Below are 17,002 nucleotides of genomic sequence, written 5' to 3'. Positions count from 1 at the left end.
GATTAAAAACACTGCATTCACAGGCTCTGTTTTCAAACATGCAAAATTCATTCCCGGCAGAAACCCCGGGGAATACAAATTCTCCTCACTCCAGGATGGGGGTAGTGCATTGTCCTTCACAGCCATTACAAGCACAATAGAGATATGATAGAACTAAGAAGAAATGTAAAAGAAAATCAACCACGCACGAAAAATCCCACCAACCTGGGTAGCGGCTCTTATCGCAATCCAGGCCAAGGTACTGTGTTTTGCAAACTGAGGTGAGATTTTTACTTTTGATACATTTGCTTCTTTGGCAACATTCTAAAATATGACAAAAAGTAAATATAAATCAATCAGTGGCATTTATCGAGCACTCTGTGTGTGCAGAGCACTGAATATAAGGTAGTTGGGAGACTTCGCTCCTCTAAGGCAACCTACCCCCTGTACCTCCATCTCCTCTATTTTGCTGTGGCCCTTTCACTCCCAACTTGCCTCTGGCCTGGAATGCCCCCCTCTTCATGGCCTTCAGATGATGGCTCCTCCCACCTTCACGGCCTTATTGAAAGCACAGAAGCAGCATGGTCCAGTGGCAAGGGCACGGGCTTGGGAGTCAAAGGTCGTGGGTTCTAATCCCATCTCTGCAACTTGTCTGCTGTGTGACCTAAGGAAAGTCACTTCACTTTTCTATGCCTCAGTTACCTCATCTGAAAAATGGGGACTGAGACCGTGAGCCCCACGTGGGACAACCTGATTACCTTGAATCTACCCTAGAGCTTAGAACAGTGCTTGGCACATAGTAAGCACTTAACAAATACCATAATAATTATTATTATCTCCTCCAAGAAGCCTTCAGACTAAGCCCCTATTTCTTCTTCTCCCACTTCCGTGTCACCTTTACTCATCCTTCCCTCGGCCCCACAGAACTTATGTACCTATCCATAATTCATTTATTTATATTATGGTCTATATCCCCATCTAGACCGTAAGCTCGCTGTGGACAGGAACTATATCTAGCAACTCTATTATACTGTCCTCTCCCAAGCACTTAGTATGGGGAAACATTGCATAGTAAGCACTCAATATATACAATGGGTCAATTGAAACCAAGTTGGTAGACAAATTCCTTGTCCATAAGGAGCTTACGGTTTAGAAGGGGAGAAAATTAAAATTTAAAAATTCAAATTTAATAAAAAATTAAAATTAAAAATTAAAATTAAAAGGACATTAAAATAAATTACAAATATGTACATAACTGTAAGACTGAAGATGAAGTGCTTAATGGGTACAGACAGTGCAAGGACGAAGGGAGAGGGACTAGGGGAAATGGGGATTTAGTGGGGGAAAGGTCTCTTAGAGGAGATGTGATTTTAAAAAGGCTTTTAAGGTGGGGTGAGGGCTGGTTTGTTGCACACGAAGGGTGACGGTGTTCCAGTTCAGAGGGAGAACATAGGTGAGGGGTCGGCAGTGAGATTGATGAGATCGAGGTAAACCGAATAGGTTGGCATTAGAGGAGTGAAGTGTGCGGGTTGGGCTGTAATAGCAGGAGATCGGCGAGGCAAGGTAGGAGGGGGAGAGCTGATGGAATGTAAAATAGCTTTTGATAAAGATGGAAGGAACGCCATTGTAAAACTCCCATTTTGGCTCTAAAAATGTTATAGCTAGTAAAATCTAGTGACTTTAAAATTCACAAGAAGATCATGTTTTGAATGTCTAGGCAGGGAAATGTCATAAAATAACAGTTTTGTTTGATCAATTATTGATAGCTGCTTTATATGACTTTTCTATTTAGGAAATGTTTAAAGAAGGAGTTTTAGCACAGTTTTACTGAACTTCCAGAGAACGCTGTCAAAGATGATGAAATTAAGAGGATACTGGCAGGACAAGTAGTACAGTCTAGTAGCTTTAACTAAAACATCTGTTCTCAGTTATCCTGTTTGAACCTAAAAGACCACACTGAAACAGTCCTGTTGGAGAAAGTAAAGTAGCCAACACTGAAAGGTTCACCAGGCATTGATAATTCAGTGTACGGTTTGTCCTCTTCCTCCCTTCTGATATTACTGACTGGATATTCACTGTTCTTGAGCACCTCCTCCTCCCCCTCCCACCTTATCCCTTCATCTTCTCAGCAGCAAAAAGGGTAAGTAGGGAAGGAAGAAGGAGCAGCATTCTTGGATTGAGCCATGGGGAAGATTACTAAAAAGAAAAGGCAAATCAGTGACTCAATGGACCTATTCCAACTAGGTGCTAGATCTGAGATTAGTGAAACTCATTTCTGGGCACGGTTTTATTTCATTTTGTTTTAAATGTCGTTTGTTAAGCACTCACAATGCACCAGGTGCCATACTAAGCTCTGAGATGCAAGCTAAATAGGTTGGAGCCAGGTCATTTTACACATGGGGTTTACAGTCTAAATCCCCAATTTACAGATGAGGTAGCCGAGGCACGGAGAGGTTGAGTGACTTGCCCAAGGTCACCCACCAGACAAATGGTGGAGCAGGGATTAGAACTCAGGTCCTCTGACTCCCAGGCCCCGTGTTCTTTCCATTAGGCCATGGTGCTTTCCTACAGTTCTGGAGCAAAGTTAGAAAGGCAACAGATGAACTCTTAAGGTCCTTCAAGGACTGCTATTATAGTTCTTAAATTCATTCATTCATTCAATGGTATTTATTGAGTGCTCACTGTGTGTAAAAACCTATTCTAGGCACTTGGAAAATACAATTCAGCAATAGAGAGAGAAAAATTCCTGCCCCCACTGGGCTCACATCTTCAGTAGATTCTAAAAATGCTAAATTTAAACATCACATTTATTGATATCTCCATAAGGTTGAACATTTGTCCAAGAGATAAAAGAAAAAAGGAGAAAAATATATCTGGAGTATAATAAAAATAATTTGATTTTTCACAGTTTATATTATGCTTTCCTTTTAATAATATGCACTTTTCTATTTTGTTCAAGAAGATATCCTTAATGTGCTTCTCTGAAATCTATTTGCTTTCTTTTAGCAATTAGCAACCTCGCAATTCACACTGTGTCAATTTAAGCAAAAATAATCGTCACGCAATTAAGAAATAATCTATTATCCTTATTTGAAACCTTAAATCAGTCAGGTTTTCCATCACAGCCACTCTCGAGTAAAATAAAAGTCCTCACTCCTCAGCAGTGTACGTAAAGTGCGATTCATACTGGAACAGAAGGCAGGGCCAAGGCGCCTTTAAATGTGTGGCCACTGCATTAAGAACATTGCCAAGCAACTAGTACAGTGCTCTGCACGCAGAAAGCACTCAATAAGTATGACTGAAATGCTGGGTGAGAAAGAGGGGTTCCTTTAGACCCTGGTCTGTGTCTGATTCACACTAAGGGAGAGCTGAGTGCAGGTGGAATTGAGATTAAGAGAAGCAGCGTAGCTCAGTGGAAAGAGCCCGGGCTTCGGAGTCAACGGTCATGGGTTCGAATCCCAGCTCTGCCACTAGTCAGCTGTGTGACTGTGGGCAAGTCACAACTTCTCTGGGCCTCAGTTACCCATCTGCAAAATGGGGATTAACTGTGAGCCTCACGTGGGACAACCTGATGACCCTGTATCTACCCCAGGACTTAGAACAGTGCTCTGCACATAGTAAGCGCTTAACAAATACCATTATTATTATTATCATCACACATCTCATTACTGGGAAGAATTATCTTGCCTGGGCACTACTGTTAAGCATCTGTGCTTGCCTCAGTAGGTAGATTTGGAGTTCCATAAATGCACTGGAACAGCTACGACTTGCTGCCTACCATCTCTCTTTTATTGTACTTTCCCAAGAGCTTAGGACAGTATTCTGCACACAGCAAGTGCTCGATAAATACCAGTGACTGGTTGATTATGCCTAGTCGTGCTGCTGCTACTGAGAGGAAGTCTGTGGTAGAATACTGAGATTTCTTTTCCAGGCTCATGAAGTGAGATGGGAGTCACAGTGAAACTGTATGACAATTGAAAGCCTGGATTTTAACCAAATACCACAGTTGATTTTCTCATAGTTTACAGATCCTTTGCAGAATAACAATGGTACAGACCTGACAAATTTACATTGAAACAACAGTATTTACTTTGATTTTCCATTTATTACCTGTGTTTCTAAAGGTGCTTCGACTTTTTTAAGTGTTGCCAGGTGGAAATAAAATAGGGCTATTTCCAGATAGGATTTCCTTATCATCCTGAAAGAAACCAAACCCACAGAATCTATTTAATACAGCACATAATGATGAATACTTGGAAGTTTTTTCCTTAACGGTCACCGCTCAACATAAAAAGGACTTAGTTGCGGACTTCCTGACCATCTGCTGTGTCTCAGAGAAGGCCACCCTCTCCAGATGTGCCCGTTCTGATGAAGCTCAGAGTGATGCTTAACTTTGAGTTCCTGAACCCTGTAGCTCAGCAAAGCAGGCTACTCAGGCCAACTCTAGGTTGTAGGAAGGCCATACATTCTCCACGGTCATGGGTTCTAATCCTGCCTCTGTCACTTGTCGGCTGTGTGACCTTGGGCAAGTCGCTTCATTTTTCCATGCTTCAGTTACCTCATCTGTTAAATGGGGATTGAGACCATAAGCCCCATCTACCACAGGGACTGTATCCAACTTGATTTGCTAGTATCCTCCCCCAGCACTCAGTACGGTGCCTGACAGACAGTAAGCGCTTAAACAACACAATTATTATTCTCCTACAGTAAGGACACTCCTCGAGAGCTCGTGAGCTGGCCGGGGGAAATTTTAGAAAAATATACCAATTCCCAGAATTGGAACTATCTTGACTAAATGGGTTACCCTATCTTGCACTAATCTCCAGCTCCCATTAATCAATCAGTGGTATTTATTGAGTGTTTACAGTGTGCACAGCACTGTACTAAGTGGTTGGGAGAGTATAATAGAGTTGATAGACCTAATTCCTGCCCTCAACGAGTTTACAATCTCTTCAAGATCTATGGCCTAGTGGAAAGAAGATGGAGGGACATGGGAGTCAGGAGACTAAGGTTCTAATCCCAGCAATGCTACTTGCCTGCTATGTGACCATACACAGATATGTGCCTCAGTTTTCTCAATCAGTCAGGTTTATTTATTGAGCGCTTACTGTGTCCAGGGCACTGTACTAAGCGCCCGGAAGAGTACAACACAAAACTATAACGGACACATTCCCTCCCCATACAAGCTAATAGTCAAGTTGTCAATCGGGGATAAAACCTCTGTTTCCCTCACTCTTAGACTGTGAGCCCTGGGTGGGACAGGGGCTGGAAAGGATCTGATTATCCTGTTTAAGCCTGATAATCTCGTATCTAGTATCTATCTGATTATCTTATATCTAATTGACCTTAGAAAGCACCTAAAAATACCATGATTACTATGTGCCAGCATGTCCATGTCCATGTCCATTGTCACAACCTTTGCATAGACCCCACAGACATATGTGAGTCAGTTCCAGAGATAGCAGGACAACTGTGGAGATCTGGGTGTGAAGTGAGTGTGAAGCAGTGTTGCCTAGTGGATAGAGCAGATGCCTGGGAGTCTAAGGCCCTGAGTTCTAATCTCAGCTCCGCCACTTATCTGCTGGGCAAGTCACTTTACTTTTCTGTGCCTCAGTTCCCTCATGTGTAAAATGGGGATGAAACCTGTGAGCCCCATGTGGAACAGGGACTGTGCCCACCCAATTTGCCTGTATAGCATTATTACTATTATCATCATTATCATTATGGCCACAGGCCAATCTCAACTCAGAGAGACCAAAACCATTCTTGGATACTAGGAGACGTTAGCCAGAGGTCCACAGGAGAAGCTCTCCACAATTGGACGTCCATCCTGAGGCTGCCTCGGAAATGATCCTATTATGTCTGCTAATTCTGTTGTATTGTACTCTCCCAAGTGCTTAGTACAGTGCTCTGCACATCGTAAATGCTCAATCGAGTTGATTGATGGATTGAGAGTCACAAAACACAAGGAAGGGTTTTGTGCCTGCCACCTGAGACTAGCACCAGGAGGGTGATTTCAAAAATCTTAGGATTTAATTCAAATCTGAGTTAAGCCACGCAACTGAGAAGCAAGGCAGAATATCAGCTGGCAGAACTTTCAGGCCACTTGGGCAAGAATACAAATGAAGTCCCTGAGACACAATTCTAAGTTTGGCCCTTAGAAAACATTAACAAATATATATAAATATATATGACTATAAACCATATAAAATAACAACATCAAGTTCGTAACCAAATCCTTGAGGCACAACGTGTTAAGATATTTTGAGATTTTTTACCCATAGTTTTGATCATTTCTCTGGCTGAGTTTTATAGCTTCAAAGAAATCATCGTTCATCATCGGCTTTGGATTATCTACTAAAAATAGCTGGCGTTCCACTTTACCTGAAAGAAAAAAAATAAACCACAGTTGAACTTGTTGGGCACTGGGCATTTTCCTGCACTCTGCAGCCTATTTTATTCTTTAGAAAACAGACTGTTCTGCTAATTTTCTCTACTGGCAAGCAATGGAAGACTCCATCAATTCTCTCAAATACAAGATAAACTTCCCCAGGAAGCAAGAATGTAAGGTGGACGGAGGTACTAAATGAACAGGTCTGTCTTTGGGCGAGACACCCAATGGAACAGCAAGCAGATTTTTCTTACCTGTCCGTCTCAACTCAGTTTCCCCAACCTATACTCTTTCCTGGTTTGACTTCCTTCCTGTCTCTAACTCTCCTTTCTACTTTTCTACTCTTTCATTTTCCACCATTTACAATCCAGTTCTTTCTTGGCACGATATTTTCTCCTGAATACCTTTGTTGGAGGAAACTAGGAATAGAACATGGACCTGAGAGTCAGAAGGACCAGGGTTCTAATCCTGCCTCTGTTACTGTGTGAAGTGCTAAAGTCGCTTCACTTCTCTGTGCCTCAGTTACCTCATCTGTCAAATGGGGATTGAGACTGTGAGCTCCACGTGGGAAAGGGCTGTGTCCAACCTGATCTGCTTGTATCCACCACAGTGTCAGACACATAGTAAGTGCTTAACAAATATGACAATTACTATTATGCTCTTGTACAGATAAATACAATGATCTTCAAATTTTTTTACAGCCAGTCTTGTCTCGTCTTATGTTGTTGAATCGTGTCCGACACATAGCGACGCCACTGTCACATCTCTTGCAGAACGCCCCACCTCCATCCGCAGTCATTCTGGTAGTGAATCCACAGAGTTTTCTTGGTAAAAATATGGAAGCGGTTTCCCATTGCCTCCTTCCACGCAATAAACCCGAGTCTCCGCCCTTAACCCTCTCCCATGCCGCTCCTGCCCGGCACAGGTGAGTTCTGACTTGTAGCGGATCGCCTTCCACTTGCTAGCCACTGCCCGAGCTAGGAATGGAATGGCTGTGCCTCAGCTTGACTCTCCCTCCCATAATCGAGACAGTAGAGTACTAGAATTTCTCCAGGTGCGACCCTGAGAGGTGATGGCCGGTCTTATTTCCTATTTTTACCTATCTTGGCACTTTCCTCCTCCTTGGGTGAGCTTCCCACTACTTCCTCATATCTAGACAGTAAGTTCCCATTCTAGACTCTTAGTTCCCCACTCTAGACTGAAAGATCCTTTTGGGCAGCGATCATGTCTACCGACTTCACCGTACTGTATTTGTGCAATCGTTTAATAATTTGTGCACAGTGCCCTGTATCAAGCAAGCACTTGATAAGTATCACTGATTGATTAATATCTAGTTTCCTTCACAGCGCCTCTCTCCGCTGCTATATTGTAAGCTCTCTAAGGACAGGGATCATGTCTACTAATTGTATTTTAATTTCCCCGAGTTTAGAATGGCTGCCCACTCTGTAGACAATTAATAAATCGTTGTGGGCAAGGAATGCGTCTATTAGTGTATTGTACTCTCCCAAGCACTTAGTACAGTGCTCTGCACAGAGTAAGTTCTCAATACGATTGACTAAATACTACTGACTGAAATATATGAAAATAAAGCAGCAGCCTACTTTGGAGTAGGAAATCTGAATATATAATACTCAATTATTTTCCCAATAGGGGCAGCAGAAGTAATAGTGCTGATTTGTATTTATATGTGCTGCATAAAAATTTGCTAGAGCCTCACCGTAATCTGCAAATATGGATAAAAGGAGAAGGGTATAATATCACAAGCCCAAGAGAGTCCTCACCTTTCTGAAACAGAATTTCAGCTTCCAGATCAAACTCCTCCATCGCTGATGCCCTACATAGCTCCAATGCCGTTCTAAGGAGCTGGAGAGCCGGTAACCATTTCCTTGGATCCTTTCTCTGTGCAGTGCAAGATACTTGTTTTGCCAACACATAGCCTAAAATTTAAAAAAAGAATTGTCAAATTAAAAGGAAAAAAAGCCCAATCTACTATAAAAGCACATTCTAGGTCCCAGTATTCTACGCGTACTTGTACCAGTTTGAGAGATTTTAGATTTACAGTGGGCCTCAGCACAACCGAGCCTTTAATAAACATTTCAAATTCCCTATCGTTTGGTTATTATTGAATTACAATTACTAAGATTCTGCGGTATCAAACCGCTAAATAACCTCTGAGTTCTTATCTTTGAAATCCCAAAGTTATGAGCCACCTTGAAGGTTTTTTTCACCCAAAATTACTTATCCATTGGTGTTAGTATTTCAAAAACAAACACATAAAATGCCCTGCAGACATACTATCCTATTAGGAATCTTTCTCTGCATCATTGGCATTCTTGCAATTATTCTAAGAGAACAACTCGAAGTTGCTTTTGTTGAAAAGGATGTCAAGTGGACCTATTTAGGGACAGCAATTCCCACCAAAGGCACTGAAAACACTGTCAGTAGCTCAAGCTAAAATCAAAATGGCACCACCATCTGGTTACACTCTCAGACTGCATTAGATTGACGAGTGCATGGAAACCTGCTTCCGGTCTTCCGTAGTCACCCAGCCCATCACTCTCCCCACATTCAAACTCTTATTTAAAGGTCACATCACCTTCAAAAGGCCTTCCCCAATTAAGTCCTCTTTTCAATCAGTCACACTTATTGAGCCCTTACGGTGCAGAGCAACATATTAAGCTCTCGGGAGAGCACATCAGAACAACATAATAGAATCCGTCCCGACTCACTCTCCTTCTGCATTTTCTATCCACTTGGCACTTGATTTTCCCTCCCACCCTCAGCCCCACAGCACTTACAGTTCTGTAATTTATTGACACTAATGTCTCCCTCCCCTTCTAAACCGTAAGCTTATTGTGAGCAGCGAATGTGTCTACCAACTTTCTTGTATCGTACTCTCCCAGATGCTTAATATAGTTCACCGCACACAGGAAATGCACAATACCGCTGATTAACCGAAAGTATAACTGCTTGATAATACATATTTTGGCCTAATAGATAGAGCTTGGGCCTCGTAGTCAGAAGGACCTGGGTTCTAATCCCAGCTCTGCTGTGGGACCTTGGTCAAGACACTTAACTTCTCTACGCCTCAGTTACGCCTCAGTTACCTCATCTGTAAAATAGGCATGTGGGCCCCATGGACTGTGTCGAACTTAACTTGTATCGATTCCAACGCTTAATATAGTGCCTGCCACATAGTAAGCGGTTAATAAATACCATAAAAACATGGCCCAGTGGATAGAGCCCGGGCCTAGGAGTCAGAAGGACCTGGGTTCTACTCTCAGCTTCATAGTGTCTGCTGTGTGACCTTGAGCAAGTCACTTGACTTCTCTGTGCCTCAGTTACCTCATCTGTAAAAAGAGGGTTAAGACTTCACTGTGTTCAGCCTGACAACCTTCTATCTACCCCAACGCTTAGTATAGTGTCTGGCATATAGTTGGCGCTTAAAAAAATACCATTTAAAAAACATCCTTGATTCAGACAGACTGAAACCTGCTTGCGGCAAATAGCTCGCTATTAAAAGTTGAAGAAATACCCTATTAAAATCAAAGAGTAGATGGACACAACTGATTCAGATTTTAGTGATGCTTAAGAAAATTGGAGACAAGAAAAGAAATAAATGCCTGGAAACCATATTACTATTAACCCCTGGCCTCAATGATTGGATTTCTAAGGTCTCTTAGATTGTATTCACTAACTGAATCGCAAGGGGAAAGTTGAGGGATGTTTGACTCGAGAGGAACATCTAATACAGGTTTTCATATATATTTTGTAGATTTGGATTCTATGATATGAAAAATGGAAGATGGGGAAGGAACATGGTCTTTTTTTTATCCATTGCCAACATATGTTATCTTCATCATTTTCAGTTTCTAGTCAAAACATCCTCAGTAAGAGTTGAAAGTACTTCAGGTTCAACATAAATTTATTAAAACAATCACAAATGAAAAGCAAATCTTTTGAATAAATAGAGAAACTACTAAATAGAATAGATAGTACTTGAAGCATTAAGCCTATTAATTTGTATTTTCCCCCTAAGATGAAGATGGCTTTAAGTAGTTTTCACTAGTCTTACAAAGTGATTATTCAACTAGCGTCTCGATGTGTCGACTAAATGTAAAACTAATACGTTCTTTTATCCTCCTACAACCACATACCAAAAGGTTTCTATCTTGGCAAGAATCTTAAGAAATAAGAATCCTTTTAAAATAGTTTCATTTTGTACCGAGATCTACATTATCACTATAAAAGAAAACTCATTTCCTGCCAAAGATACGTCGATTTACAAACTACATTCTTCACAGTATTGACAGAGCGGGAAAATGAAGAGCTCAATAAACATCAACTCCATGAACTACAGGCTGCATAAATCGGTGCTGTTTTGACAGGAAAGCTGTTTACAAATCTGTTTGTAATGCAATATAATGGAAAACAAGCTGTTCAACAGTAAATGAGTCCAAGAAACTAGAGAGCAGAATTGTGTTTGTGACAAATACTGAGAACAATATTGTTTTTCCAAGACAAAACTAAAGAGGATGCATTCTGTTTCATATATTTCATACTTAAAAGCTTTTTAGGAAATTAAATATCAATATTTGGGTAATGGTGCAGGAAGAAAGTGCAGACAAATAGATTTCATGCAACAACAGTTCATTATAAATGGTTTTACAAAGGTAACATTTAGCTGCCTTTTAGGGAAGGAAAAAAGGTCCCAGAGACTGTTGGAAGATTATTGCAGCATTTATCTGAAGGAAATGATTAGTACAGTGTAAGTAACATACCTTGATTTCATAATACCATGAGTACTATGTAAATGGAATATCACATGTAGCCTACTGAGTTACAAATACTATTGGAAGACAGAACATTCATATTTCATATTCATTAACTACTAATTCTATTATAATTTTATACTTTAAAATCTATTTTATACTCTACCACTTTTCAGTATCAATTTTTGTCACTGACCATGGATTTTTATGAAGCTTTCAAGAGAAATGATCCTTTATGCTTACTTTTCATTTCCAGTGATACTGTGAACCTGACCTGTGGTAACAGAAATGCTTTCCCCACATATATGAAGAAGTAGCATGGCACGGACCTGGGGGTCAGAAGGACCTGTGTTCTATTCCCGGCTTCGCAACTTGTCTGCCGTGTGACCAGTCTGCCCCAGCACTTAGTACGGTGACTGGCACATAGTAAACACATAGCAAATAACATTAAAAAATTCCAAGGCTAACTTCTTTTTTAATGGTATTTAAGTGCTTCGTACTATGTGCTGGACCCTGTACGAAGCTCTGGGTTCAACAAAAGCTAATCAGATTGGACACAGTCCATGTCCCATATGGGGCTCCCCGTCATAATGTCCATTTTACAGATGAGGTAGCTGAGGCATAGAGAAGTGAAGTGGATTGCCCAAGGTGTCGTGGCAGACAAGTGGCGGAGCCGTGATTAGAACCCACGGCCTCTGACTCCCAAGCCCGGGCTCTTGCCGACGTGAATGAGAGGAGTGCATTTTGACTTGATTTCATGGGGTGAAGGAGGTGTGGCCCTCTCCAGACTTGTAGGTATGCTGTTTCTAGGGCTACAGATGGAGCTGGTGGTGTTGGTAGTTCATTCATTCAATCATATTTATTGATAATAATGTTGGTATTTGTTAAGCGCTTACTATGTGCCGAGCACTGTTCTAAGCGCTGGGGTAGATACAGGGGAATCAGGTTGTCCCACGTGGGGCTCACAGTCTTAATGCCCATTTTACAGATGAGGTAACTGAGGCACAGAGAAGTGAAGTGACTTGCCCACAGTCACACAGCTGACAAGTGGCAGAGCCGGGGTTCGAACCCATGACCTCTGACTCCCAAGCCCGGGCACTTTTCCACTGAGCCACGCTGCTTCCCAATTGAGCACTTACTGTGTGCAAAGCACTGTACTAAGCGATTGGTAGAGTACAATATAACAACAGACACAGTCCTGCCCACAGTGAGCTCACAGTCTAGAGGGGGAGACGGACATTAATTTAAATAAATAGATTAAATGAATAAATAAATTGGTGTTTGGGGTACAAAATGGAATCAGTGACCTAGGGAAGTGTCAAGGGGGTGTCCTGTGGGGGAAGGGAGAGGTCCAAAATAGGTTGCTAGCAAAAGATTGAGTTCGAGGACTGTAAGCCTGTCCCCTAGACTGTAAACTCATCCTCTAGACTGTAAGTTTGTTGTGGGCAGGGATTGAGTCTACTTATTGTTGTATTGTACTCTCCCCAGCACTTAGTACAGTGCTCTGCACATAGTAAGCCCTCAATAAATACAACTGACTGACTCTGTTGTAGCAGTCTGTGAAATGCCTCCTGTTTCATCTGCTGGCCCCCAGAGACAGTCAGAGGTCTGGGTTTGCAATGGTGACATTAGGGTACAAAGTGAAATGGTCACAAGACATTGGGAAACAAGGACCTCTTCGGTATGGTTGAAATCTGTGCAGGAGGGATGAGCTCCACTTATATGGCACCAGGATGCTGGCACTCAAAATTTAGAAGGTCTTCCAATAATTTCAAATATAAAATGCAAAGGAGGTTTAGTGAGGGAAAGAAAATGAGATATAGGTCCAGATGGTATCTATCAATGATAGTGTGCAAGCTATAAATATTAATAGTCACTACATCGAAAGGCTAGCAGATCACTAAACTAGATCTAGAATCAAAGCTTCTTGAGGGCAGGGATTGGGTCTACTCATTCTTTTTTCTCACCGCAAGTTCTTAAGTGCAGTACTGTGTTCGTAATAGGAGCTCAATACTACTCCTGATTGACTGACTGATTGTTTGAACTAATTTCCATCTACAGGATGAGTTTCTCAGACAGAACTACTCTATTAGTAAGAGTCATGGGTCTGCAATTCTTGTATTTGGCAAAATGGTAGAAGCTATAAATTAAGGCTCAAAAAGGATTTAAAATATGCCAGCAGACATAGTGCATTTGGCTTGATATGGTTCTACAGCAAAGGCTTTTGAAAAAAGGGAAAATCATGGGATGTGAGAGAAAGTTCTGTAGTAGAAAAAAACTGATTAAGAGATGGGAAGTGCTTATCGCTTTTGTGGATGCAAAAATACGATTAGTGGGGCTCTCCATGGATTGAGTCTAGAAACTGTTCAATATTCAAAAATTATCTGGAAGAGGAAGTGGGCAGTGAAATTTCCAAATTAGCAGCCACCACTAAGCATCTCCAGGTAGTTATGCTGATAGAGATGAATTGCAAGTGATCAAGTAAACAGAGAATAAGCAGAAAAGTGTCAGATAAGCATCAACATGACCAAGTAGAAGGTAAAGAATCTTGGAAAAATAATCCAAACTACAATTACCATCTGATTGGCTCTGAGCTATCATTCATAACCCAGAAAAAGAGATTTTGCAGTTATTGGTGGCTCTTACAAATTATTGACTCAGTGCAGTGACAGCAAAAGAGAACAGAAATGCTGAGCGTAATCAGAAATGCCATTAAACCAATATAAAAAAAACAGAATTTTGAGCCAAATAAACCATGATGCATCTACACCTAGAATATCATATACAGTTCTCAGCATTTCACTTCAGAAAATATATCACAGACCTTGAAAAAGAATACAGGGCAAGGCATCATAATTAGAGGGATGGAAAACTCGCCTACAGAGACCGCTAAAAAAACTGAGTCATGACTAAAGAGACAAAAGTTCCCGAGAGCGCAAGATTAAAGCCTGAAAAATCACGAAGGACAGGAATAGAGTAACGCAGACTGGCTCGCCAAACTCCAGCACCCTAGGATGAGGGGTTGCCCCTGAAACTTAAAAATTTAGTTTCAAAGTAATCTAAAGGAGATGCACTAGATTGCCAACTCCTTGTGGGCGGGGATGGGGTCTACCAACTCCAGTGTACTCTTCCAGGTGATCTGCACAAATTGGGTGACTGATGGATAATTCCTGACTTGGGCGGTGGAAGGATTTGCAATTTATTACCCCAAGATATTGTAGAGACCAAAAATACCAAAAGGCTCCGAAGAGTTCAGATAAATTAATTAAAGAGTGCTCCATAATGGGTTATTAGTGGGGGAAAATGAGGCTTGTAAGAAGGAAAAGTTAAGGCTAAGAAGGATGAAGAAGGCTCAGGTATGGGAGTCAGAGGTCGTGGGTTCTAATTCCGGCCCTGACGCTTGCCAGCTGTGTGACTTTGGGCAAGTCACTTAACTTCTCTGTGCCTCAGTTTAGTCATCTGTAAAATGAGTATTAAGACTGTGAGCCCCACGTGGGACAACCCGATTACCCTGTACCTACCACAGCGCTTAGAACAGTGCTCTGCACATAGTAAGTGCTTAACAAATACCAACATTATTATTACCTGAGGCTATTCTGAGCTGTTTTATTCATTCATTCATTCAATAGTATTTATTGAGCGCTTACTATGTGCAGAGCACTGTACTAAGCGCTTGGGATGAACAAGTCGGCAACAGATAGAGACAGTCCCTGCCGTTTGACGGGCTTACGGTCTAATCGACGGGCTTACAGTCTAATCGAAGAAAAGTGAGGGATGTTAGATTACAGTGCCCTCTCATTGGATTACATATAATAATAATAATAATAATAATAATAAGGATGTTGGTATTTGTTAAGCGCTTACTATGTGCCGAGTACTGTTCTAAGACCTGAGGTAGAGACAAGGTAATCAGGTTGTCCCACGTGGGGCTCACAGTCAATCCCCATTTTACAGATGAGGGAACTGAGGCACAGAGAAGTTAAGTGATTTGCCCAGTCACGCAGCTGACAAGTGGCAGAGTCAGGATTAGAACCCATGACTTCTGGCTCCCAAGCCTGTGCTCTTGCCATTGAGCCATAAAACAGCTCTCATACAATTCCTCCAAGAATTGTGCAGCCATCGTTGGGGTGAGACTATTAGGCTGGAAAAGCCTTTGTCTGCCCCAGCAAGGCCTTTCGGGTTTTTTTATGGTATTTTTTAAGCACTTACTATGTCCCAGGCACTATACCAACCGTTGGGGTAGATACAAGTTAATCAAGTTGGACGTAGTCCCTGTCCCACCTAGGGCTCACAGTCTTAATCCCCATATTACAGATGAGGTAACTGAGACACAGAGAAGTTCGGTGACTTGCCCAAGGTCACACAGCAGACAAGTAGTTGAGCTGGGATTATAGCCCAGGTCCATGCTCTATTCACTAAGCCACCTTGCTTCTCTGATCCCCTCTTCTAATACTCTTACATTCTAAATCAGAAGAGAGACTGAAAATGAACAACTGGGAAATCCAGGGGAAAATTGCGGCCAGAGCAGGAAACAGATCCATAGAAAATGTCCACAGAGCAAAGCAAAGCAGGACCGGTGCCCCCAAAAAGAAAGGAACGTAGGAAAGAAGAATAACCTAGGAGCGAAGGAATGCCTAGGACCCAGGTTAGGGATGTGTGAATAATGTGTATCCACCCTAATTTGGAAGTTAAATGAAAATGAAACGTCAGGCAATTTTAAACACAATATCAAAATACTAGCATTTCAGTATCAGTTCTTTAATAAAAATTGCATTTTGGCTTTTGTACCAAAGATCATTAGAGACTTTAAATATTTAATAAGAAAATGACCCGCCAAGGTAAGCATGCCTATTATGTGATCATCACTAACCAAACATTGTGGGGAAAAGTAATAATAATAATAATGTTGGTATTTGTTAATACAATATATGAGTTTTCAAAAATCAGTACTTTTAAAAAAAGTACTTTAAAAAAACATTGAATACAACTTTTCTGTTTACTGAGAGTATTTACAAAGGTTCACTTAAGATAGTCTACTCAAAAAATGATTCGAGGTTTCCATCTACTCTAATACAATCACGTATTTACATTTTCTTACCGAGTCTCATTTTGACTTTTGCCAGTATGTTGATATGGGGAAGATAGATGTTTTTCAAAGGCTGCAGCGGTGTTGTTAATTCAACTTCAGTTTTATGCAATTTAACAGTTTCTCCAAAAGTTAGAATCTTTGGGAAATAAAAAAGAAAACTTACACGTTTCCTAAGGGGAAATGAAAAAGTTTGAGAAGGGTTGTAATTCTTTGGAACAAATTAGAATCTCACCTGTTCGATAATAAGCTTGTGAGACAGAATTAAATAATTTAATTTTTCTTTTCCAGAAGAGTGATATCCCTGGATATCATCAGTTTCCATTTTCATTAAATCATCCAGTAAGAGGATGCTTTGGACAAATATTAAAGAAGCTTGAGGAGAAATAAATGGTTTTTCTTCTAGTAAATGTATTATATCCTATTTAAAAAAAAATTGACATGGCCACAGAATTACTCATATGTTTCACCTTTATCATTCATTCAATAGTATTTTATGAGCGCTTACTATGTGCAGAGCACTGTACTAAGTGCTTGGAATGTACAATTCAGCAACAGATAGGTATCATCCCTGCCCAATGACGGACTCACAGTCTAAACGGGGGAGACAGACAGCAGAGCAAAACAAAAACGAGACAACATTATCAAGATACATAGCATCAAGGGGATGTACACCTTATTAACAAAATAAATAGGGTAATAAATAATATATACAAAGAAGCACAGTGCTGAGGGGAGGGCAAGGGAAGGGGGAGGAGCAGAGGGTGGGGGGGA

General features: G+C 41.1%; 1 protein-coding gene across 1 annotated transcript in view; it reads right to left on the bottom strand.

Annotated features, from left to right (window-relative positions):
• CFAP54 (cilia and flagella associated protein 54) overlaps positions 1-17,002 on the bottom strand; it is a 174,323-nt gene that overhangs the window by 28,949 nt on the left and 128,372 nt on the right. Inside the window, exons 56-61 of the mRNA XM_029078670.1 lie at positions 16,464-16,649; positions 16,241-16,367; positions 8,152-8,307; positions 6,258-6,363; positions 4,090-4,177; positions 205-303 (exon numbers count right to left, since the gene is read on the bottom strand). Of these exons, the coding sequence (XP_028934503.1) occupies positions 205-303; positions 4,090-4,177; positions 6,258-6,363; positions 8,152-8,307; positions 16,241-16,367; positions 16,464-16,649 (762 nt within the window). The remainder of the gene's footprint in view (positions 1-204; positions 304-4,089; positions 4,178-6,257; positions 6,364-8,151; positions 8,308-16,240; positions 16,368-16,463; positions 16,650-17,002) is intronic.

This window comes from Ornithorhynchus anatinus, chromosome 14 (genome assembly GCF_004115215.2).
Source record: "Ornithorhynchus anatinus isolate Pmale09 chromosome 14, mOrnAna1.pri.v4, whole genome shotgun sequence".
Taxonomy (NCBI): domain Eukaryota; kingdom Metazoa; phylum Chordata; class Mammalia; order Monotremata; family Ornithorhynchidae; genus Ornithorhynchus; species Ornithorhynchus anatinus.
This window is presented reverse-complemented; position numbering and strand designations above follow the sequence as displayed.